Raw genomic sequence first — 26,660 nt, forward strand, 5'->3', positions numbered from 1 at the left:
AGGGATCCGTTCGTCTCGAGGAAGGCGGCAAGCTGTCTGTTGACGGTCTTCTCGATGACTTTGGCAGGGAAGGGGAGGAGCGAGATGGGGCAGTAGTTCTTGAGGTCGGTGGGGTCCTCTGTTGGTTTCTTCAGGAGGGCGCTGAGCTCGGCGTGCTTCCAGATCTCCGGGAAGGTGGCGGTGTTTAAGGAGGTGTTGATGATGTCCCGGAGTTGGGGAGCGATGATGGAGTCGGCATTGTTGAAGACGTGTTGGGGGCAGGGGTCGGTTGGTGATCCGGAGTGGATGGTGTTCATCATGCGGGTGGTGTCTTCGGTGGTGACCGGGGTCCAGGCGCAGATGGTGGTGGTGGGGGCGTTGGTTCGGTGGTTGGGTGCGTTGTTGGTGCGCCGAAGCTGTTGTGTATATCGGCGATCTTGCGGTGGAAGAACGAGGCGAGTGAGTCGCAGAGGTCTTGCGAGGGAGTGATGTCGTTTCCGGCGCTGGGGTTGGAGAACTCTTTGACGATGCTGAAGAGTTCCTTGCTGCTGTGGGTGTTGTTGTCCAGTCGATCTTTGAATGCTGTCTTCTTGGTGGAGCGGATCAGCTGGTGGTGTTTGCGGGTGGCGTGCTTGAGGGCCGTCATGTTGTCTGTGGTCTGGTCGTGGCGCCAGGCTCTCTCGAGGGTGCGGCAGTTCCTCTTGGAGATCTTGAGTTTGTTGGTGAACAAGGGGGCTCTCTTGCTGCCAGGTCTACTGGGAGGGTTCTTCAGTGGTGCAAGATCATCTGCGCAGTTGGTGAGCCACTGTGTGAGGTTGTTGGCTGCTTCGTTGGGGTCCGTTGTGCTGGCGGGAGGGTTCTTGCAGAGGGAGGTGGCTAGCTGCTCGGCGGTGATCTTGCTCCAGCTCCTGCGAGGAATCTGTTGCAGGTGGTGGTGGGTCATGGGTCTTCTGAAGCTGAAGTGGATGCAGCTGTGGTCAGTCCAAAGGAGTCCGGTGGAATGGCTGAAGGAGATGTGTTTGCTGGAGGAGAAGACGGGGTCAAGCGTGTGGCCGGCGCAGTGGGTGGGGGTGTTCACCAGTTGCTTGAGTCCGAGGTTAGCGAGGTTGTCCAGCAGGGTGGTGGTGTTGCTGTCCTTGTTGTTCTCCAGTTGGAAGTTGAGGTCCCCTAGGAGGATGTAGTCAGCGGAGAGGAGGGCGTGCAATCGATGCAAAGTAATTATTCAGATTGTTTTATTCAGACATTCATCCTTATATTTCCATTCTTCTTCCTCACCTTCAACTCTAAATACAACCTACGTTTATTCGTAAACTCTTCTGCATCCTCTCAAGTGTAAAAAATCCATATACAAGAACCATCTGCTCATCTATCAAATGATATCAGACTCTAGTGCTGACCTGCTATTCATCACTGAAACCTGGTGAAGTGATTATTCGGCAAGCATCATAAACGTAGCCATAACACAGAGGTAGAAAATACTCATCACAAATGTTCCTACTAATTGTCCTACCAGTCAAAGTACACAATACACTCTACCTACCAAATCCATCTGAGATCATTCTGCCCCGAAATGGGTCACTACTCATGTAATGCCCTCTAGCCCTTACCTTCACAGCCTCATTCCTTTCTATTTGCAGAACCCTTCCCCCAAAATTCCCCACATCATGCTCTATTTGCATTCTTCTTAGACTTCGCAACTAAGATCACATTGAAATATTTTTTAATTTTGTACAAAACCGTTTTTGACAAATCGAACTGTGCCAATCTAAAAGCCTCTTCTAACCTAGAATCACCCCACCCAGTTCAACTGGATGCTACATGTTCAGCTGGACACATTTGCTAAAATACCTTCATATCATATTCTCATAGACTGAATTACATCCTCTCGCTCAACATTAAAATAGCTCAGCAGCCTTCGCAACCAGCACAATCATCAACCACTCCTTGGAATTAGCAATTTGATCAAAAGAACTCGCCACAAACACCCTGTCAACTATGTACTCCGAAAAGGGGTCCAATGAATGCTATGTGGCAATACCAGGGGTATAAATTGCGATAACATTCTACTAAAATAAAGGATCTAAAATAGTAAAAAGTGGATGAGAGTAATTCTATCTGGAAGACAATGGGAACGTAGCTACTGAAACAAACTGCCACAGAGTCTTCTAAACTCGAGCTTGGAACAGCTAAAATTCAAATGAGTAATTTCTGAAAAGGAGAAGGCGTTACTTTTTCAGTGCAGTCAAATAATCAGCTTCATTCTGGAGGCGGCTGACCTGCTTTTACTGAAAGTCCGAGTAAAGAGCAACCACACAGATAAAATTACAATTTACATTTTTTATGGGGATCAAAGCGACATGGCTGTGAAGATGCCAAATACGGGAAAAAAAATACTTTTCTGATGGTGGCATATAAAAAGTGCGCAAGAGAACCACTGCACATCCTTCCTGCACTAGTACACGAGCTAGTCTATTTACTTTAAGTCCCAGCTCCCACCACAAACTGTTTGATATAAAATACTAATAACAAAGCATTATTACTTTAATTCAGTATAGGAGAGTTAAGGTTTACATGGTAAAGCTGTCAAATGTGAAAATGTTAAACATATGATTTTAAGATGATTGCTTACCTGTCTGAGTTCATCTGCCATAAAGAAAGATGGTGCATTTGCTTTTGGCTGCATATATGCAACATGAGGTGCAGTGGGAGGGTAGATGTGATAGTTTGGAAATACCTGAAAAAACAAAGAGAAAGCAAATTTGTTTTTCTTTGGATATTTGTTTAAAAATAATAAAATCATTGTTTAGGAATGCTACAATTAATTGTACCATAAAATCTCGAACATGTTTGTTCATGATTGAATTGCTACAGTTGCTTTCATGTTAACACAGGTGATGCTTTCCCTCCTTCTGTATTATGTTTTTTTTATTTACGCATATGACAAAACTGTCCATTGGTATAAAATAAACATTTTAAAAAGGGAAAAAACATTGTCATAGATGAGCTCCTCGACTACATTCTTTTTTGGTGCCTCCATTTTATAGGTACTACTATGAAAAAAGCAGTTGCAAATCAACGCTAAGAGCACACTGTACTCCAAAACATCTTGTCACTGTAATTTTAGGGTCTGCTCTTTAAATGTTCAAGAATGCAACCAACCAGATGGTACATCTTGCAATGAGGATCACTGAAAAGGGTATCCCATGACTGATGCATCTTGACTTAACACACTCAACACTAATACATAATAAACTATAGTTTTACGTGGCCTTCACTAGTATCAAAAGGTTTACCTCATACACCTCTAAGAGTAAAGAATTGGGAAAGATACACTAATCAGGATGCATGTTCCATTCTATCACCTGTAGTGTTCATCAAGACTCACCCCAGTGCTATCTAACCTACAAGGGGTCCCACATGAATTGCTTGTGAGTCAAATATATGGCGCTATTCCCCCAACTGCATGTATGCATCTTTAGCCAACATCATCCTTAAGTTCAGATCACCCCTAGAAATCATCCATATGTGGATGTGCTTCAATTACCTGAAGTGAACCCCAAACAGAACTGACTTTTTCTTGACCTACAAAATCAAGGAGCAGCGAGATTAAGAAAATATAACTGCAGGTTGTTTCCCTAGTGCTCAATCTGAATTTTCATTTGCACTTACTCAACCTTCAAGGAAATCTGTATTGTATTTGCATTTACTGTACTGTAAAAAGAGCTCAGTCATCCTGGTTCCAGATTAAAATTTCACCCAAAAAATTACGCCTTTTCCTACCACAAAAATATATTTTACTCTACTGTACAGGCCTTCGTACTTCTGCATATCAACAAGCAATGACAATCTGCAGATCAACAGTCTTCCAGAGTCCTCCCTGACATTGATGAGACTGTATGCAAGAGTGCGGCCAGACTGGATACTATCCAAGGAAACAAAGCATACCTCCATTCCAGTAGAGGTAGGCTGATTCCTACTTTCAGCACAAATTCTTTTCAAAAGAGGCAGTGTGATCTACAAGATCAGGAATATACTATTTTACAACAAGCATGGCCACAAAGGCCATGGCAGCTGTCAAAGTCGCAGTAATGGACAATTACTTCCTGATAAAGAAGGGGTAGGGGTGTTAGGACACTCGCCAAATTGAATCTCAACAACAGGGGTTAGGCATTCACTGCTAAGAATATTACCTTACATTGCAACACATTAATGAGCAGAATGGACCGGTATTCACTCACAAGGCACCAATGAAGAGTTCTGAGTTAAACATAAAATCATAGCGAATTGAAAGAACCATTTTTTCTTTGATTCCTCAAACTGTGGATCTGGGCGGAAGGTAGAGGGTGTGTAAAATAAAAAAAAAGGCTGTGTTTTTAACGTGCAAACTACTCTCCCTTACAGGTCTCAAGGCGCTGGGGGGCCGTCATGGAAATTAAGTGAGCTATTGCCCAAAGTCCCATGGTGCTGAGCCAAGCTGGTGCCGGAGTCGGGGATCGAACCATGAACCCTGTGCTCCGAAGTCAGCTGCCCTGGCCGCTGCACCACACCTCTCCACTGTGTGTGACTGTGCTGCGAACCAGGGATGATCGCGTCACCATCTAGAAGTCACCGCCGCTCTTAGGGAGGCGCAGACTGGGCCTAATCCTCTTCGTCGGTAATATTCCAGGAACAGGTTCAAAGAAGCCAACGCCCTGCTCTTGATGTTGCAGCAGTCTTCTGCGAACCTCGAGAGGAGTCAGTGGCTTCTAAGAAATGGAATCTAAGGACAGAGATGCTTCATCTTCAGATGAAGAAGTGGAGAAGTGTGGCTCAGGGGTTAGAGGCGGCACACCCGGAAGCTGAGATCGGCCCTGGACCAGGGTTCAATTCCTAGGATTACCCTCTCGACCACTCAAGATGGGGTCTTCCCCATCAGGGAGTAGTGTTTGGATGATGATCCTCTTTCTTTCTGTTGGGGGCTTCTGGGCAGCCTCTCCGAGAGGGGACGGTACACACAGACACCCGGGGAGGGTGGAGCAGTAGGGACTGTTTGCATCACCTTGGCAGAGATAAGGAATCAATGGGCAACTCCTCCTGAAGCTTTCGTTTACTGAGGACCCGTTGGTGCCCCGCCCCAGCACTTATCCAACATTCATGAGAGCCTCAGCCACACAGTTGAATAGCCACAGCCAGCCCTACTCCCCTCATGTTGGTTTTCTTGACTGGTTTGGACAATTGGTGTTCAGCCTGCAGTCCATTGTATTCATTTTGATTTCAGTACTTCTGGTTTCAAACACACATTTGGAGAGGCAACGTTCAAATCACAATTTCTGGCTAAAAGTGCCATACAATTTAGAAATAGAGAAGACAGGAGTTTCCCTAGTAAGTTTTATTCCAGAGCTGGCACCTCCAGCACCTTTCTTACCCATCTCCAACAGAGGCACCCTGCAGCCGATAGGACACTGGCCCCAGACCCACAATTGGGAATTAATGGAGGCTTTACATGCTTGATGATCCTAACCTAGACGGACAAAATGACCTTCTGGAACATCAGGGGGAATGAAAACACCATCCCGCCGATATAAAATCCACTCTTTCCTGAAGTGCAGAAAGGTCCACATTGCGCTACTACAAAAATCTCATATTACACAATTCAAAGGGTATAGACTCCTGAAGCAGTGGGGGGGGGGGGGGGGGGGGTCAGGTCTACAACAAAAAGGTATTCAGCCTACGTTAGAGGTACACATCTGGATTAAGGTGTGAAGCAAATTACAGCTCCTGGCACATGAGATCAACCAGGATGGGCAGTTTATATTTCTGGAGACAAAATTGGATTCTGCTACTGGGCAGTGTGTATGCCCCTACAATTGACCAACCTACCTTCCCTTCTCTCATCACCTCTCATCTCACGAAATAGGGACATCTCCCATGGGTCATAAAGGGTAATTTCAATTGTGTTATGGACATTTCCCCAGATCGATCACACCCCCTCTTCCTGATGCCCACACTACCCATAATTCCCACAGTTTGGTCTCCCAGCTCCACCAATGGTCCCTACAGAAGGCCTGGAAGCATTATAATCCTAGGGTAAAACTATTCATTTTCTATACGGTTCATAATGAACACGTCAGATTAGACAGGATTGTTTTCTTGATGATGATGATCTGCCCTTCCATCTTGTTTCCAGACTATCTTGGCAGGGACCTTCTGTTGGGCTTGACCTTGGGTAGGATCCCTGCTCTAATACCCACCTGCCAGCTGCAACCCGCTGCACTGGAAGGCCCTGTCTTCAAGAACAAGCTGGAGACACACATCTCCAATTATTTTGAAATTAGTGAAGATTTATTGCCTCCCCGGAGGTGGACTGAGATGCCTTTACAGTGGTCAGTAGGAGGTCATGTATCCACTCGGTCTTGGGAGAAGGTGGAAACCCCAACATAGAGACAGACGGGGCCAAACAAACAGACCCATACACCGAGCGATTCGCTGTAAAGTACCACATGCAGATACCATGATTTTCCCAGCTTTGCAAGGACGTGGCCAGGTTGATCCCTGGTTGATAAAAGAATGAGTCAAAGCAGCGACAGTCAGGGAACTCCAGCAGGCCGATGGCATTACGATCTAATCACAAAATCCCATCCATGAAGCATTCATAACATTCTACATGGCCTTGTATTCTCAGCAGCTTGTGGTCTCACAGACCAATAGCCAGACATTTTTGGGGTGCACCTCTCTTCCGTTACTGACCCAAGCTACAGGCTTCAAACATGTGCTAAGGAACTATCCTGGCCTCCAGACTTACTGGTCTGATGTCACAAAGATGATTTTGGAATCCACGAGCTTGCCACGGTTGGACTTGAGGGAGGCCGGGTAACTGGGCAATTAAAATAGGTCGAAGAGACACAGGACAGCCATCTGCTTCACGTACTTTGCCCTGGTGCTCACAAAACAGGTGATTACACTGAAATAGAAAAGTGCATCACCCACCAGCACTGCAGCCTGGAGACATACAGTGGACCTGTGGGCATGGGGCAATGGCCTTATAAAAGGAGGAGGCCAGGGGTCTTCACCTTTGTCTGATAGCTCCTGTGTGGGACCAGTTATTGTCTCAGTTTATGGGCCTTTAGGAGGATAGAACAGGTCCTTCATGAGGTCCCCCTCCAGATCTGCCACCTCTCACATCGATTTGGATGTTTCGTTTGGGCCTAGCGTCTCAGCCAGATACGGCCATTTGGCGGGAGATAAAGACAAGCACACCTTTTTTGCTCTACTCAGCTACCCCTAAGCACGTCCATCTTTTATTTTTACTCTCTCCCCGTATTGCAACCCCTTCCAACCGGGATAGGTTTCATCATAAATTGTTTGTCCATCAAGGGTCACCCAGAGGGCCACATAGTCCCTTCCTGCTCCTACCCTTACCAGTTTGCCAAGGGTTCCCCTTCAGTTTGACAAGCTTGCAAACATACACACTTGCTTAGCATATCCTACTCCGGGTTCTTGCCTTACTTCTTCTCCTCTATTCCTCTAAGGTTATATTCTGCCACCATTGAATTGTGTAATACACTCCAGGGCTCGACAAATTCACTCGCATTTGCGAGCTAGAATTAATGAGGACAAGCTATTTTTAGGTCCTACTCGCCCTTTCTGGCGAGAAGAAAGACAAACTAACTTATGTCCTCTGTCTTTGAAAACGGAGCAAATGTGACAAGATAACAAGATTTAAAGGCATTTTTATTGCTCACAAAGGGAATGAGCAATAAAGGTGCCTTTAAATCTTGTTATCTTGTCACTTTTGTTCCGTTTTCAGAGACCGAGGTCAAGTAGGTTGCAGTTAGGTCGAGGAGATTTTCCAAGGTACTAGACCTGCAGGACTAGTACCATTTTTCGGATTTTTCGAGCCCTGCACTCCCACTGGACTGTACACAAAACCCATCTGGGGAAGAAGCTGGGAGCATGTGGACCCCCTTTTAAGGTAATGCAACAAGGAAGGCTCAATCAAGATGCACTTTGACTTGTTATCCAATAGCTGGTCCCAGAGTACAACCAGAAGAGTTGTAGGTAAACAAACATGGAGCAAATCATGGAGCACCACACCTATGAAGGACAACTGTGGCATTTAAAGTCTCTGGATGCCCCATTATATTATTATTTTATTGGTCATGAAGTGATCTACAATCTGGAAGATCACGTCTGCAGTCTCTGAAAGAGGGGGTATTTTCATTTGTCAGGATTCAAAAGAAAAAGTTACTTATCTTTCTGGTGGATACTCAAGCTGAAAATGTCTCACCTGTATAATAATCCCAAGTGCCAGACTGGATCCAGAAACTTCAAGGCTCTCATATCGCCAGTTGGGGGCATTGGTTTTGTGTCACTAAGGGAAGTGGCTTTAAATAACGCGACTGAAGCTGTGTAGCACCTATCCTGACACAACAACATAATTTTTCATCTATTCGTTCCAAACGTCAAGGCGTGTGAAAATCGACCGATTAGAGCAGTACCAAAATATGAGTGGAAATGTATTCACTTTCCCTATGATACATTTTTTAACAGAGGCGGGCGGGTCGGTGAAGAATTTGCAGGGAGATAGAGTATCCAACAGAAAAATAGTCACCGCAGGTAAGTAACTTTTTCTTTTGATGGATACTTAAACCTGCATGTTTCAATCAGTGACACTTATAAAGCGCGCTACATACCCGTAGGGTCTCAAGGCGCTGGGGGGGGGGGGGGGGGGGGGGGGGAGCCGCTACTGCTCGAACAGCCAGGTCTTCAGCTTCTTCCTGAAGGAGAGGTGGTCTTGGGTCAGGCGCAGGTCGGTCGGGAGGGAGTTCCAGGTCTTGGCGGCAGGTAGGAGAAGGACCTTCCTCCTGTGGTCGCTCTTCGGATGCGGGGGACGGCGGCGAGGGCGTGGTTGGCTGATCGGAGGTGGCGTTTGGGAGCGTAGAAGTTGACTCGGCTGTTGAGGTAGCTCGGGCCTTGGTCGTGTAGGGCTTTGTGTGCGTGGGTGAGGAGGCGGAAGGTGATTCTTTTGTTGACGGGGAGCCAGTGAAGGTCTCTCAGATGTCCGGAGATGTGGCTGGTTCGTGGGATGTCGAGGATGAGTCTGGCTGAGGCGTTCTGGATCCGCTGGAGTCTCTTCTGGAGCTTGGCGGTGGTACCGGCGTAGAGGGCGTTGCCGTAGTCCAGTCGGCTGGTGACGAGGGCCTGGGTGACGGTCTTCCTGGTCTCGGTGGGGATCCACCAGAAGATCTTCCGTAGCATGCGTAGGATGTTGAAGCACGCCGAGGAGACGTTGACTTGCCTGGTCATGGAGAGGGAGGAGTCCAGGATGAAGCCCAGGTTGCGTGCATGGTCTGTCGGTTTGGGTGCGGTGCCCAGGGCGGGAGGCCACCAGGAGTCGTCCCAGGCGGAGGGAGAGGAGCCCAGGATGAGGACTTCTGTCTTGTCCGAGTTCAGTTTCAGGCGGCTGGTTGTCATCCACTCGGCTACCTCTTTCATCCCTTCGTGCAGGTTGGCTCTGGCGGCGGCGGGGTCGTTGGTCAGGGAGAGGATCAGCTGGGTGTCGTCGGCGTAGGAGATTATGCTGAGGTTGTGTTTGCGTACGATGGCCGCGAGGGGGCTCATGTAGACGTTGAAGAGGGTGGGGCTCAGAGATGATCCTTGGGGGACGCCGCAGATGACTTCGGTGGCCTCTGACTTGTACGGTGGTAGGCGGACTCTCTGTGTTCTTCCATCGAGGAAGGAGATGATCCATTCCAGCGCCTTGTCCTGGATTCCGACGCTGCTGAGGCGCCGTACTAGGGTGCGGTGGCAGACCGTGTCGAATGCCGCGGAGAGGTCTAGGAGGATGAGGGCCGCTGTTTCTCCGTTGTCCATCAGGGCTCGGATGTCATCGGTGGCGGCGATGAGGGCGGTCTCGGTGCTGTGGTTGGCTCGGAAGCCGGACTGTGAGGGGTCGAGGGATCCGTTCGTCTCGAGGAAATCGGCCATCTGCTTGTTGACGGTCTTCTCGATGACTTTGGCTGGAAACGGGAGGAGCGAGATGGGGCGGTAATTCTTGAGGTCGGTGGGGTCCGCTGTTGGTTTCTTGAGTAGAGCGCTGAGTTCGGCGTGTTTCCAGCTCTCAGGGAAGATGGTGGTGTCGAAGGATGTGTTGATGATGTCTCGCAGGTGGGGTGCGATGACAGCGTCGGCCTTGTTGAAGACGTGGTGAGGGCAGGGGTCGGTCGGTGATCCGGAGTGGATGGAGTTCATCGTGCGGATGGTGTCTTCGGTGCTGATCGGGGTCCAAGCGTGGAGGGTGGTGGTGGGGGGTGGTTGTTCGGTCATGGTGTGCGTTGGTTGGTTGTTGAAGCTGTTGTGTATGTCCGCGATCTTGTTGTGGAAGTATGAAGCGAGGGAGTTGCAGAGGTCTTGCGATGGGGTGATGTCGTTGTTTCCTGCGCTGGGGTTGGAGAGCTCTTTGACGATGTTGAAGAGTTCCTTGCAGTTGTGTGCGTTGTTGTCCAACCGGTCCTTGAATGCTGTTTTCTTGGCGGCGCGGATCAGCTGGTGGTGTTTCCGGGTGGCAAGTTTGAAGGAGGTCCTGTTGTCCGGTGTCGGTTCCCTTCTCCAGACTTTCTCGAGGGCTCGGCAGTTCTTCTTGGAGCTCTTGAGTTCGTCGGTGAACCATGGGGCTTTCTTGCTGCCGGGTCTGCTGGGCGGGGTCCTCAGTGGGGCGAGTTCGTCCGCGCAGTTGCTGATCCACTTCGTGAGGTTGTCGGCGGCCTGGCTGGGGTTCGCTGAGCTGGCAGGAGGGTGCTGGCTCAGGGAGGTGGCGAGCTGGTCTGCTGTGATCTTGTTCCAGCTTCTGCGGGCGGTCTGTTGCTGGTGGTGGTGGGTCGTTGTTTTCTTGAAGGTGAAGTGGACGCAGCTGTGGTCCGTCCATTGAAGCTCTGTGGCGTGGCTGAAGTTGATGTCCTTGCTGGATGAGAAGACAGCGTCGAGTGTGTGTCCGGCGAGGTGGGTGGGGGTGGACACCAGTTGCTTGAGTCCCAGGTTGGCGAGGTTGTCGAGCAGGGTGCTGGTGTTGCGGTCGTTGTTGTTCTCCAGATGGAAGTTGAGGTCTCCCAGGAGGATGTAGTCAGCGGAGGGGAGGGCATGCGGGCTGACGAAGTCGGCGATGTCCTCGCTGAATTGTGTGCGTGGTCCAGGGGGTCGGTAGATCAGGGTGCCTCTGAGGGTGGTGTTCGGGTTGGTGTGGATCTGGAAATGCAGGTGTTCGGCGGTGGTCAGGGAGTTGTCGGTGCTGGTCGTGAGACGGATGGTGCTCCTGTGGATGATGGCGATGCCTCCTCCCATCTGGTTGGCGTTTCGGTCCCTCCGGACGATCTTGTAGCCCTCTGGGATAGCGATGGCGATGTCGGGAGCTGAAGAGGCGTTCATCCAGGTCTCCGTGAGGAAGGCAACGTCTGGGGCTGTGGTGTCGAGGAGGTTCCAGAGTTCGATGGCATGTCTGTGGACGGAGCGGGTGTTGAGCAGGATGCACTTGAGGTGGGTGCTGCTGGTGTTCGACTTGGCGGGTGCTGGTGCGCGGCAGGTCCGGATGCAGGTGAACTTGCAGGCGTGGCAGCTGAAGGGTCCGTGGGTACGTCGTGGAGTGGCTTGGTGGCAATCTGGGAGTCGGCCGGTGTTGAGAGCGGTGAGGGTGGCGGCGGAGTACGTCAGGCGGGTCGGTCGGGGTCTTCGTGGGCCATGGGTCCTGGCGCTGGTCGCGATCCGGTCGCGGACGGGCGTAGACGGGCTTACCTTTGGCGCGCCTTCGGCGCACAATCGGCGCGCCCGCTGCGCGTGACCGCTGCGCGTTCGCACGGCCGCCATTTAAGGCGAAGTGCGCGGGTGGGCGGAGTAGCTGGGAGGCGGGGGAGGGTACAGAATAGAAAAGGGGGCGGGGAAAAGCGGCGGTGGCGGGAAGGGAGGGCGGAGGGCGGCGAGGTAGGCGGACAACAAGGAAGGAAACCACAACACGGGGGAAAAAAAAATTAAACGAAACGGGCACAAATTCACGACAAAACAAGGCAAAAATCACAGTTATACAAAACAGGCACAAATTTTTGCAAAAACAAGGGCAAAAACAACCGCAGCGGCGCCAGCCGGCAACCGGCAAACGAGGCAGCAGCGAGGCAGAGGGCAGGCAAGGGGCACACGCAGCAGCTGGTGGCCGTGCGGCGCGGGGGTGTCCCACAAGTAGAATAGCCTCCAGAGAAACAGCCTGCTGCCGGAGAAGGGCTGATGGATGGTTAGACAAGGAAATCTTGTAAAGCACACCCGGCAAATTGACTCCGCCAATGGACCTTGGTATCTAGGCAGTAATGCTTTGCGAAGGGATGCCCACATCTCAGTTTTGCGGATTTCTTCTATGAGATGCAGAACCATCCCCTCCGGCTGGGAGAGGTTATTCGGTTTGAATGGCAGCTTGATCGGGGGACATGTGGGGAAGTACACACGGTCTGCATAGTCCACACCCTTTTTGGCCAATATGGGGCAATGAGAATGACTTGAGAATGACTTGGGCCATGTCTTGGCATGTCTTCCTCAGAACCAGAGGAAATGGGGGTGAAAAGCATAGCGCAGCAAAATTCAATTTAAACTTAAAAGCACCCCCTCAATGGATACTGGACAGCCTAGAATAGGTGTCATTGATCATTGTCTGGGTAGAAAAACAGGTCAACCTGGGGAGTGCCTCCACAAGTGAAGATGCCATTGACTAGCTCTGGCAAAAGTCGCCACTAATGTTAGGCAAGAGAGTCGTGGCTTAGCGAGCCAAGATGGTGAAAGCACCTTGAGAGTGCTCGCGGACCCCTCTGCTATACACTCACAATCCGCTTGTACTAATGGCCATCCAACCCTGAAAATCATCGCCACTCCATTGCAACATCCCTGGCTGTGTACCTGGTCGTGAAGAGCCCTGTGAATTAACGCTTCACAGCATTCGGCCAGCCAGCCAGGGCTCTCACCTAAAATGGCAGCCTCTCTGCTCGGAGCCGCAATGTCTGCCGCCTGCGGACTGTGCTGCTTTGTCTTCCACCTGGGTGTTTGTGCGGACGGAGGAGCCCCCCTGAGGACAGAGCATCTGGCGGTGAGCCGCGGAGTCTATGGTGCTGCTTGCGTCTTCCTCCCTCCCTCCCTCCCTCGGTCGGCTGAAATTCTGCATTGGCGGCCGCAGGTGCTAGGTCCTGCCCGCCAGTGCAGAGGTAGGTGCACCTCACGCCGGGCTGTGCCTCTGTCCGCGCTTGTCCGAGACATCTGTGGCCCGCCCTTCTCCCCTGCGGTGCTGCCGCGGTACCAGCCACCATTTTGGGCAGCGGGGGTCGGGGATTGACAGTGGTTGGGTCTTGACTGCCGCAGTGCGACTTGCGCGACTGAGGGCCCGACGGACGCAAAGACTGGTGAGTCCCAGAAGGGGGGTCCTGGGTGAGCTAAGGGGCACCGCGCGCACACAGGCGACCTTCTGGAGTGCGAGATCCGGGCTCCGGGTGGTGCTGCTTGCAATCTGGCCCTGCTGTATTTCCTCACCTCTGTGTCCCGTGGCGGTGGATTCGGCCTACTGAGCTCTGGAGCTGCTTCATGGTGTTGCGCTGGGGCTGACTCTATACTCCTGGTTGGGGAGGCCTGGAGGGGTGATGCCGGGCAAGTCCAACGAGCGGCGAGAGGCTCCTGGTGATGACCCTCCGCAAGCCTCTGCCCCCATCCTGTCTTTGCTTTCCCAGCGTGGTCTTTGGGCCTACTAGTGCGGCGAACTCATCATTGCTTTAACTCCCGATAGACTGGCTTATGAACATCCTGACATGAGATGGGGTCCTCCATGCTGCCCCATTCCCAAGCGTTTTAGATTGGTCCCTTGTTTTTCACTGTTAGGGCGACAGATGCTTCCATTCCTGAAGTATAGGGTGGGCGTTGGGTTGGGGGTATTAGTTTGGGGGGTAACCGTTGTCCTGAGTTCTATTGTCTGTTTTTTGTTGCTCTTTTGTTTTGTTGCACCAGCACTCGCATGACACCCATCTTCACATCCTGTGGGATATAGTGAGTCTTACTTGGGCACCCAACCAGGCTTCCCGGAGACCCCGCTCATTGTCAAGGTTCCCTGTAGGACTTTACCCCGCCACTGAGACCATCTGCCACTATGACTGACACGCCACCTCTAGGGGCTTCCTTGCATGTAATGTCCTGGAATGTCAAAGGCCTCCTGGACCGCTTCAAGTGCATGGCTGTACTGCATTAGGCACAACGGTTCGGAGTGGAGGTCCTTGTGCTTCAAGAGGCGCACTGGATGGGTAATCACTGCCCCTTTTTAGCGCGATACAGGTATGACAGAGTTTGGCATTAGGGCTTCACCCAGGACTCACGTGGTGTGGCGATCCTGTTAAAATGTTCTCTTCCCTTTGTGACCACGCGGGTCATCCATGATGCCTAGGGCACCTTTGTGGCACGCTGAACGGTGACCCCCTCAACCTTGAGTCACTCTACTCTCTCCCATCGATGTTAACAATGGCCCTAGCCAACTCCACCGACCTCCTCACCTCATTGCCTTTGGGCTCCACTTTCCTCGGGTGTGACTTTAATGCGGTTTCCTCCCCCAGACCTGGACACGACAGGCCCCCCGTCTCACAGTAAACTCATGCAAGCAAGGCAGTTGATGAATTGGTCTGAATGACTAGGTCTCTCTAACGCGTGGCTTATCTGGCACCCACAGCCTAAGCAGTCTACTCACACCTCAGCAGCTCATCACATGCAGGCACGTAACAAAGCAACATTTGGTCCTTCAACGGATTGTCTTATGATTCAGAATGTTTCCATCCTCCCTAGAGGTATATTGGACCACTCCCCAGTGACACTTAGTAGGGGCTCCCCTCCCGCCTCAATGCATCAGACGTGGAGGTTGAACGCATGGTTCCTTCAGGACAGGGAGTTCCGGAGAGTGGAGGGACAGGAACTCAAGCATTACTTTGTCTAATGAGGGGTCGGTATCTTCACCAGGCACCCTATGGGAGGCTAGCAAGGCCACAATTAAGGGGGTCACCAAGGGCCAGCTCAAGCTCCAGAGGCAAGCGCGGCTTCAGCAAAAAACTTGACGTCCCTATCTTTTCCCAATCAAAAGATAGCACTAATTAAATATAAGGTAACAATGTTATCCAATGGGAGAGATGAGCCTCAAAGTAGTGAAAAATGTATTTAAGAGTTTTTCCCTACCAGGATACCAATTGACAGTTTAAAACTACACTTCCAGCTGCATTGGGAGGCCTAAGACTTTTTTTAAAGAGTTACTTAAGTGGGTGGCACTTGGAGTGCTACAAGCCCACTTGATAGATATAATTTACAGGTCTTGGGTAGATGTAGAAACACACACTAGGGATTTATAAGTAAATTAAACATGCCAATTAGGAGTAAGCCAATTCTACTGTTTTAGGGAGAAAGCACACGCTCGTTAGCCCTGGTTAGCAGTGCTCAAATGTGCACAACAGTGTTAATGCAATGGAAAATTCAGAAAACAAAACAGATTAAAGCAAAATGTTTGGGGAACACCACATAGATTACAACAATTTCCTTTCAAGACTAAAATATACATTTTCACAATCGCATTGCTAATGTAATCTCCCTGAACAGTGAGGGAGAGTAATATCTTTGATATGATTCCCTATTGTTGCCTCCTACGGAGGCTGTGAAACTCTGCTAGTTCCTAATATTCACATAGTTAGCTCGTACTCGTTTTTAAAGAAATACGGAGTGCATTTTCCTAAATGATGCAAATAGCAGTAATATCTGTTAACTCACTCATTAGTACACATACTAATAATTCCATTAAACAACCACCTTTCTTTATATTTTGTTACAAAACATTTAAAACATGAATCGGAAATGTAACTTGGGCACCACAAAAGCAGACTGAGGGGAATAAAAACTGCAGTAATCCACAACAAAAGGAATGTGCACATTTGAACTTAAGAAACGCAAACCTGGCCCATTTTTAGGTGTGGAAGCACATCAAAGAAGGACTGCAGTATTGAGAGAAGTAAGAGGTGAGGTTTTCACAAACATGCTCTATGAAGTATTTTCATATACCATTCCTGCAGCAGGTGCTTGCGGCGTGTCCGTGAAGAAATAGGTTGTTCCACCTACAGTTTCTTTCTGGATTATTTGAGATGCAGATTGAGGTTGCGAAACTGCATTGTTAACAGGCGTAGAGGCACTAGTAGGCACCATGTAATTTGCTGGGTTTGGAGTATGACTCCTCCTCCGTGGAGCAGGAGATGTGTGAGGCGTGATTTTAGGGGAATGAAGAGGAGAAGATCCAGCTGATAAAGACATTCCTAAACAAAACAAAAATAATTATTATCAACTGAGTTATTTCAATATTCAGTAGCCTAATGTGCTACTTAATATCTCCAACAAAGAGAAAAGCACACAATTAAAAATACTGCACTAACGAATGCATCTTTCTTCAAATCCACAATTTAAAGTAGAGAATTTAGGCTGTGGCATTACCAAGTAAAAGGGATAAGCAATAAACTGCTATATGAGAAATTCATAACCACACAAAATCAAGCACTGAAATGTGCAAAGATCAACTTTGTTTTACCAGTCCCAAAATCTATCATGCAGAAAAGTGCTAACTAGCCAAACGTTAATGAACTGGATAGGAACTGGCAACAATGAATGGAGATAATAGTTTAATTCAATGATACAGAACAGGGATCAATATGGACAACAAATTTAACCAGATAACACAGGAATAACATGAACAATTAAAATGTAATTTGTGTCATCTACAACGAAGTGATGGCTCACGAACAAAAGACAGTCTAAATAGTTTAGTTATACAAAAACACACAAGAGAAATCAAGATGGAAATTAACACCCACAGAAATGTATTTGATTAGAAATGTTAAAACTTGCTTAGAATAAAAGAACTACAAACTAAAATCTCCAAAATAGCACTAAAAAACTAACAATCTATAATTATGACTTTCAAGACAAGAAGATAGATACAAAACACAATATGGAATTTAATATGGTACTTTATCTGAGAGAAAAAATGAAAACATGTCAATAACAATCAGCAAGTTTACATTGGTTCTCATAATTCATTATGTTATAAAGATTAAGTACAAATGAATTCAAATATATTTTATTCAATTGATTCAGCAAATAATGACAAGAAATATGTGGAAACTGCTCCTATAGAGTGCATCTTTGGAGTAGGAGAAGGGTGTTTGCCCGCTTTAGAAAAGGCAAAATTGAATAGTTGTAGATATCCATCTTGCAATGGTTGCTTTAGTAACAGGTCTGCCCCAGCTGAGCTTGACCATAAGCAACGAAGAGCTGTTTGGTAAGATGCAAGTAAAATTTCAGACATCTTTTTATGTCCAATGTGTGCAGTGACTGCTTTGCTGGAATAGTCCGATTGGGAAGAAAAGCGCATAGAATAACAGGTTCATTAAGATGAAACGGTGTGGGTACTTTTGGTATAAACTTTGGGCTAGTTAGAAGTATAAGAGTGTCATCTGCATATTGGAGAAAAGGCTCTTGGATTGAGAACACCTGAATCCCACTCATTCTTCTTGTGGATGTTAACGCAAGAAGAGGGGCCACTTTCCAGGTAAGGAATTTGAGGTTTGATTTAAAAACTAGATCAGACGGTGGTTTTTATGAGTTAGGTGGAGGAGGGTGCAGCGGGGGAAACACTCGGAAAAGTCCCTTCATAAATAGTTTTATAATACGGGTAGAGCAAAGTTATGACACTTGTGAAGAAATCTTATTTCTGGATAGTGCTGCAAGATGTACTCTAATAAATGCATGCACTATACCTGGTTGAGCAATAGAGAAGATATGGTAAGACTTGTTCCAGGTGGTGCTACAAGGGGGTGTAAGTTGCGTTGTTGGCATCATAGACAGAATTTCCAGCTTAGTGTGTACGATCTATTGGTTGATTCCGCCCTTGCACTTGCTAGAATGTTCTTGCATTCCTGGGGGATGTTCATGTTCTGAAACTCATGGAATTGAGAAGCCATGCATATAATTGGAGAGAAAGTGGATCAGTATGCAGAACTTGGCCCTGGTTCATTGTTAGGAGTGTTGGTTTGGTCCGCAGTCGAACTGGCCTGGGCTCCGACATCAGGAGGAAATCAGGAAAACAGTACTGCCCGAGCAATCGGGGAGCGATTATGATCAAGCGGCATCTCTCCAAATTCATCTAGCTGAGAATTCTCAGGATCATGGGGATAGGGGGAAAAGCGTATACATAAATGCCAGACCATCTCATCAAAAAGGAATTCCACATGATCCCGGGAGTGGGTGCCGACTGGGGTAAAAGCGGCATTTGCTGCTGTGGCTGGTAGTAAAGATGTCCAGATGTGGTTTGTCCCAGAAGTGAAAAATTCTTTCCAACTCCTGTTGGTCTAGTTCCCATTCGTGCCAACTTTCCAAGGATTGCTTCTTCATGCAACATGTTCCGCCTAGAGGATGATGTTGTGAACTGTCAGCCACTGTCAAATGTCCTGAGCTTCTAAAGAAAGACAGGGACCTTGTTCCTCCTTGCTTGTTCACATAGTGCATGCTGGTCTTGTTATTTGTACGTACCAGCACTAGTGATCTGTGTATGCGAGGCAGAAAAGCTTGGAGAGAGAGAGAGGAATATGGGCTTGAGCTCTAGGCGGCTTATATGCATGGACTTTTAGGATGCAGTCCATTTATTTGCCCAGTATTTGGAGATCCTGGAGATGTCCACACCAACCTTCGAGGGGGGCATCTGTAGTATGATGAAGTCTGGTATCAATGGCAGAAATGTGAGGCCTTTGGAGATGTGTGACATGTGGGTCCACCAATTCTGAGCTTGGACCCTTTTTGGTGTTATTTTTATAAAGTAATCGAAGGGCTCGTATGTTCGTAGCCATTGAAGTTGCAACTCTTCCTGTAAAGGTCTCATCTTCTGGCGTGCTAAGGGCACAAGATTGATTGCAGATGGCATCATCCCTAGCAATGATTATACTGACGCATTGAGGCAGACCTTTTTTGGAAAGTTTGAGAGGCAACTATACCAGCTTGTGCTGTCTTTCTAGAGAAAAATAAGCCTGGTCTTGCTTGGTATCCAGTGTAGAACCTAGAAAGGCGATCTATTGACGTGGGACAGGAGATTACTTTTTTTTTTTCAATGTTGGACAGCAGTTTTTTTATTTATTTATAACTTTTTATTGAAGATGTTTTACAACATTACACTTATTAGCTTTGTTAAACAAGGAGCGTATGGGTACCCACTTTCGGAATGTCTGTGTTTCCACAATTAATACATGAGGTATGCATTTTATACATTACTGCTCGTAATAGCAGGTCCATCCAGGAAAGGGAGGGTGGGGGGGAAGCGGCGGAGTAAAGATATCTCCTTTTACCCCATATTTGTGACCATTTTTTTGGGCATCCCCTAGATACATGTACCGTTTTTTCCCTAAATATGCACCAGTACATATCCTTCTTCCAGGCATTTATAGTTTGAATCTCATGCACCCCCCACAGTCTAGCTATGTTTCGTTTGGCGACCATCTGGCCCAAAGTTGCCCATATTTTCTCTTTAATATTCAAGTCTGATGGCTCCCAAATATTTAACAAACATCTTTTTGCCTCCAGGCCAAGACTTTGCCCCAAGGTTTCTTCCAAACAATGAAGTATTGCTGCCCAATATTTACTAATGTGGGGGAACTCCCAAACTATGTGTAGGAATGTGCCTTCTCTGCCACATTCTCGCCTACACCAAGAATCTTCATCGCTGCCCATCCTAACCAGTGCTAGCCCCGAAAAGTATATTCCATGTAGTATTTTTAGCTTTACTAATTTGGGCAGTGAAGAGATGCAACTTCTTGGGGCGAGGCCAATGCCTCCAACAATTCCTCATCATCTAAGTCTGTCGGATCAGTTTCCCATTTACTACAGAGTTGTGTGAGAGAGTCAGGGGTATGATTGATCAGCTTCTTGTAGGTCAGCGATATAGCTTTTTTAGGCATGTACTCGTCAAGGAGTCTATCCTACAATGGCGATGCCTCTGGGAGCATTTCTCCCGCTGGGGTATTCGCCCAGACGGCGCGTCGCACCTGCAGGTATCTAAATCTTTCTGAGTTTGCCAGTTTTTCCTCCTGCTGCAGGAGAGAGAATGCCATCACCCCCCCCCCCCCCCCCACACACACACACCTCTCCCCCCCCACTAAAGACAGCCCAATAAAATCACATTTGTCGAAGCATTTGGTCTTCCTTAGGGTATCACATTGTTCGAAGTCCCACAGAGGGGTGACCAATGTAATTTGTGTGGCCCAACCTAGACTCCTAGGTGCAGTGTACCATATTTTAACAAAGTGTTCTGTGGGTCCCTTTAATTGCATTTTCGGTGGTTTGGAATAAAGTGCCCTGACATATGATCCGTCCGGCATCTGCCACCTATCTGTTCGATATGCAGGGTCATCTAGGGGTCGGAACGTACATTGGTTGATGGCAGCTAATTGAGCGGCTCAATAATGTTTCTTGATATCTGGGAGTCCTATTACTCCGTCATACCACCCCCTCACCAATTTTGCAAGTGATATTAGAGGCGACCCCCTTTACCCATAACAGTGCCCTCTGCTCAGTCGCTATGGACGTAAAATAAGCTGCAGGAATAGATTTGGGAGAGTTATGCAATATGTACCGAAAACAGGGCAAGGACATCATTTTAAATAGGGCAGCTCCTCCTAATAGAGACAGCAGGAGTGCCTTTGAGTGTTCAACATAATTTTGTAGTCGCTGTAGTGGGTAGTGCAGAGAGTAATGGGGACAGAGGGCATCCCGGTCTTGTCCCTCTTCTGAAGGTAAAGACTCACGACTTCTTGTTATTGACGACTACTTTTGCCAATGGGGCAGCATTTAAGAGCCATATCCAGCCGACAAACCTGGGGCCAAACCCCAGCCTCCCCAGTACAGCAAAAAGGTATGGCCATTCAACTGTGTCAAATGCCTGGCAGCGTCCAAAGACATCACTACCGCATTCTCCCTCAAAGTGTCAATCCGTCCCTTCACCACATGAAGTCCACGAAGATTCAAACAGGTATTTCTGGATGGCGTGAAGCCGGACAGATCCGGATGGACCAATTTAGACATTACTCCGACCAGGCACATGGCCAACCGTTTTGCCAATATCTTGGCCTCAGAGTTCAGTAACAAAATGGGTCTATAAGATGAACATTTATTTTTAGGCTTTCCATCTTTATGTATGATCACCAATGTAGCTAGTCTTTGATCCTGGAGAAGCCTACCAAACTCTTGGTAGGCTTCTCCAGGCTCTCCTCATACATTAATTTAAGATAAAGACCGATTTCATCAGGCTTTAATTTGTGGAGCTATATGATGAGGCCCTTTGAACCCATCGCCTTTCCAGACTGTAGACCCCTAATGGCTAGTAATACCTTGTCGGTTGTGATGTCACTGTCTAGCAGTGCGCAATCTTCCATCGATATGGACAGTAGTTTTATATCTGGCGAAAGGGCTTTCGAGTCCTGCTCGGAAAGAGTAATGTGCGAGTCGTATATTTGTTTGCAATATTCAGCAAACTAGTCTGCTATTAACTGAGTATCAGAAATTGGCTCCCCCCGTATCGGTCAACAATTCTGTGACTAGGCGATTTGCGAGTTTCCTTTTATCCAGCCGAGTCAATAATTTACCTGCTCTATCCACTGGCTCGTATACTCCCTAATTTGCCTCTACTTAGTGTTTTTACCCTTTCTGTCACTACATCTTTGTACTCCTCACGTTTTAGTTTAAGTCTGTGCGCTGATTCGTTGTTCTTAGAACCTACTAGCTGCCTTTTCATTTGTGAAATCTCTTCTTCTAGTCTAACCAATTCAGCATTTCTCTCTTTCCTTGCTCCGGCTATTTGGGAGAGTGCCTGCCCTTGAATAACGGTCTAGAAGGCTTCCAAGAGTATCAGCACTGATCCCTCATGGTCTTGGAAATAATTTCCTATTGCTTGTGTAAGCTTCTCCCTAATAGTTGGGTTACGGAGATGCCAGGGATTTATCGGTGCCATTCTACCCACCTGCCCATCTCCCACTCCCATCCGCACCTAGACCGGAGAGTAGTCAGATATGCCCCGTGCCAGATGCCTTTAGTTCCGTTGTACAAGTTAAATACCTTCGGTAACGATGTATCTGGTAGAGACGATTCTAGCCGCAGATTCCTTAACGTAGAATTATCCCCAGGCGTGAGACTGGGTCCGAAAACTTTTTGCCACAGCATCCCTGCGCGCCGGGGGGACGGCACCATGTGACTCAGTTTGTGATGTCAGCGAGGATACACTAGTCCTATCCCAGCGCGCCTACATCAGTTTTCTTCAGAAAACTTTTCTGTGCCACAACGTGGAGCCATCACAAACAAAAACTGTGAGACTATGGGAACAGTGTGCGAAAAGGAAAATGCTACTTACCAGTATGCATCTGTACTTATCATGTAGGGCTGCTGACATTCATATCTTGCCAAAGCTTAAGGAGTTAGGTCCCGGGACGTGAGGGGGGCTGGACCCTTTGAAAATCGTACATGTACAAATTGCTCCCCTCACACTTGTTTTCTGCTTAATGATTTAAAGCACATAAATCAGGACTACTTCTGAATATGTGGGTTTATTTTAGTTTCACCCTTTGCTTTTCAATATCAAATACAAAAGTTCATTTTATAGCATGTTTGAAAAGGACACGCAACATAAAACACTAAATGACAAATATGCAAAACAAGGATTTCCAACACATTAAATCCAAAACAGCAAATTTAAACAAACATGAAACATATATGCACATTATTTTCATATGGCGGCAATTTTCATCACTTTTAGAATGCCGATATAAAAAAGATACTTGTTTCTGTATTCTATAAAGTCATTGAAGGACAAAAAAGTCTGAGAAGAGGGCCAAATGGATACGAATAAATGAGTCCAAGTCGCAATTAATCCTAATTCTTTCGTGGCCTTCTAGATGCCGACGCGTTTCGAACCCGTTAATTAAATGAACGGGATCTCGTCAGGGCCTTGTCACTTCAGTATCTTTTATTCTGTGCAAAAAAGGAAAGAGAGAACAACACCTTAGTTCTGTTGTTCCCACCCATTTTTAAAAAATCACTACACCTCTGCCTCTACCTTCTTTTTAATGCTGCTGCTCTTTAAGAAATGTCCTCTGTCCGTTTGATTGTCTATTCTCAGTTGTTTAGAATAGACAATCAAACGGACAGAGGACATTTCTTAAAGAGCAGCGGCATTAAAAAGAAGGTATGAATTTTTTAATGCACCGCTAATTAACCGGGGTGATCACCAACCAACCCCGAACTTTCTAATAGTCACAAATATCCCCACAGGGTTCCCAAAGACAGGAACAAATACAAGAAGGCTGTTGAACCTGTATGAACCCGGCCACACACAACGCTACAGGTACAGATTTTGTCACAGGCAGAGGTGTAGTGAGTCCAAGTCGCAATTAATCCTAATTCTTTCGTGGCCTTCTAGATGCCGACGCGTTTCGAACCCGTTAATTAAATGAACAGGATCTCGTCAGGGCCTTGTCACTTCAGTATCTTTTATTCTGTGCAAAAAAGGAAAGAGAGAACAACACCTTAGGTCTGTTGTTCCCACCCATTTTTTAAAAATCACTACACCTCTGCCTGTGAAAAAAACTGTACCTGTAGCGTTGTGTGTGGCCGGGTTCATACAGGTTCAACAGCCTTCTTGTATTTGTTCCTGTCTTTGGGAACCCTGTGGGGATATTTGTGACTATTAGAAAGTTCGGGGTTGGTTGGTGATCACCCCGGTTAATTAGCGGTGCATTAAAAAATTCATACCTTCTTTTTAATGCCGCTGCTCTTTAAGAAATGTCCTCTGTCCGTTTGATTGTCTATTCTAAACAACTGAGAATAGACAATCAAACGGACAGAGGACATTTCTTAAAGAGCAGCGACATTAAAAAGAAGGTAGAGGCAGAGGTGTAGTGATTTTTTAAAAATGGGTGGGAACAACAGAACTAAGGTGTTGTTCTCTCTTTCCTTTTTTGCACAGAATAAAAGATACTGAAGTGACAAGGCCCTGACGAGATCCCGTTCATTTAATTAACGGGTTCGAAACGCGTCGGCATCTAGAAGGCCACGAAAGAATTAGGATTAATTGCGACTTGGACTCATTTATTCGTATCCATTTGGCCCTCTTCTCAGACTTTTTTGTCCTTCAATGACTTTATAGAATACAGAAACAAGTATCTTTTTTATATCGGCATTCTAAAAGTGATGAAAATTGCCGCCATATGAAAATAATGTGCATATATGTTTCATGTTTGTTTAAATTTGCTGTTTTGGATTTAATGTGTTGGAAATCCTTGTTTTGCATATTTGTCATTTAGTGTTTTATGTTGCGTGTCCTTTTCAAACATGCTATAAAATGAACTTTTGTATTTGATATTGAAAAGCAAAGGGTGAAACTAAAATAAACCCACATATTCAGAAGTAGTCCTGATTTATGTGCTTTAAATCATTAAGCAGAAAACAAGTGTGAGGGGAGCAATTTGTACATGTACGACATTCATATCTTAGCATATATGGCCGCCTAGTGTTGGGTCCGGATGTTTGCACTTTGTTGTCCTGGAAGAGTCTTCGAAGTATCACGAGATAGGTGACTCCTCCCCTGGACTACAGTGCACATGGGCATCTTCTCCATCTTCAGATTGTTTTTCGCCATTGTGGCAAAGATGGAGTATAGAAAAGTAAGAGATGACCACGTAAATGTATGTAGAAATAATTACTGCAGCTGTGACAGGCACCGGGGAGGAGGGTGGGCGATATGAATGTCAGCAGCCCTACATGCCAAGAACAGATGCATATTGGTAAGTAGCATTTTCCGTTCGAGGTATGTGGGCTGCTGAATTCATATCTTAGCATAGACTGTATAGCAGTATCTCCTCTAGCGGTGGTCACCTGTACCAGCTGCAGCAGTTTGAAAGAGAGTTTTTAGGACAGCCTGGCCTACAGCAGCTTGCTGCTTTGCTTGCACGTCTACACAGTAGTGTTTAGTGAAAGTGTGTATGGTAGACCATGTAGCTGCTCTACATATGTCTTCTAGTGGAATATTTCCTAGGAAAGCCATGGGTGCCCCCATTTGGCGCGTTGAGTGGGCTTTTGGGGGGAACTGTTAGAGTGCGCTTGGCCTTTTGATCGCATATTTGAATGCACTTAACTATCCATCTGGCTATTCCTGATTTTGAAATAGGGTTACCCTTATTCTGTGGAGCAAAAGCAACAAATAGTTGTTTTGTCTTTCTGAAAGCTTTAGTTCTGTCAACGTAATATAATAGAGCTCTTTTTACATCTAGTGTGTGTAGAGCTCTTTCAGCTACTGACTGCAGATTTTGGAAGAAAACTGGCAAATCTATTGACTGATTGAGATGAAATGTTGATATAACTTTTGGAATGAACTTCAGGTTAGTACGGAGCACTACCTTATTCTGATGTATTTGCATGAAAGGTTCTTAGATTGTTAGTGCCTGTAGCTAGTTCACTCGCCTGAGCAAGGTAATGGCCACTAAAAATGCCACTTTCCAGGTTAGGAATTGTAATCCGCACGAATGGAGTGGTTCGAAAGGTGGCCCCATAAGTCTGGTAAGTACTACGTTTAAGTTCCAGACTGGCGAAGGTGGATGTCTTGGAGGGATAATTCTTTTAAGTCCTTCCATAAAAGCTTTGATGGGTGGTATTCTGAACAGAGCCAAGTGTTGTCTGTTCTGGAGATATGCTGCTATAGCAGCAAGGTGTAGCCTTATGGAAGAGTATGCTAGATTGCATCTTTGAAGATGTAATATGTAACATATGTTTTGTATGGAGGCATCTAATGGATTGATTTGGTTATTATTGCAGTAAATTACAAATCTTCTCCATTTAGCTGCGTAGCATGCTCTAGTAGTTGGGCGTCTTGCTTCCTTGATAATGTTCATACAGTCTGGAGGCAAGTTAAGATATCCGAACTCTAAGACTTCAGGAGCCAGATCGCTAGGTTCATCTGATTGGTATCTGGGTGCCTGATTTCTCCACGGTTCTGCGTTAACAGCTGTGGCGATAGACGCAGCCTTTGGTGTGGGACTACTGAGAGTTCTAGGAGTGTTGTGTACCATGGCTGTCTTGCCCATGTGGGAGCAACTAGGATCATTTTGATTGACTGTTGCTTTAGTTTGCATGCCCCAAATGGAATCAGTGTGGTTGGCGGAAAAGCGTACGCAATCTGCCTGACCAGTTCACATTGCCCTGTGACAATGGGTGTGGGAACCTGGCGGCAAAGGACTGGCATTTTGAGTTTTCTTTTGTGGCAAACAGATCTATCTATGGATGCCCCCACTTTTTGAAGAATGGTTGGAGGACTGGAGGGTGAATCTCCCATTCGTGTATCTGTAGGCTGTGTCTGCTTAGTAGATCTGCAATCTGATTGTCTATTCCTGGGAGGTGTTCTGCCAGGAGAAAGATGATTTTTGGAATTGCCCACCTCCATATGCTTTGTGCTAGCTGAGACAGCTGCGGAGAGTTTGTCCCTCCCTGTTTCTGTATGTAGTACATGGCTGTCATGTTGTCCGTCCGGATTAATACAGCCTTGTTGTACAAGTATTTCTGGAAGGCTTTCATCGCTAGAAATACTGCTAGCA

General features: G+C 47.0%; 1 protein-coding gene across 2 annotated transcripts in view; it reads right to left on the reverse strand.

Moving 5' to 3' along the window:
* Window positions 1-26,660, reverse strand: part of PAN3 (poly(A) specific ribonuclease subunit PAN3) — a 1,023,990-nt gene that overhangs the window by 701,916 nt on the left and 295,414 nt on the right. For both annotated transcript variants that reach the window (XM_086935164.1, XM_086935165.1), the window contains exons 8-9: window positions 16,054-16,301; window positions 2,609-2,713 (exon numbers count right to left, since the gene is read on the reverse strand). In XM_086935164.1, the coding sequence (XP_086791290.1) occupies window positions 2,609-2,713; window positions 16,054-16,301 (353 nt within the window). The remainder of the gene's footprint in view (window positions 1-2,608; window positions 2,714-16,053; window positions 16,302-26,660) is intronic.

Source organism: Lissotriton vulgaris, chromosome 8, assembly GCF_964263255.1.
Source record: "Lissotriton vulgaris chromosome 8, aLisVul1.2, whole genome shotgun sequence".
NCBI classification, from domain to species: domain Eukaryota; kingdom Metazoa; phylum Chordata; class Amphibia; order Caudata; family Salamandridae; genus Lissotriton; species Lissotriton vulgaris.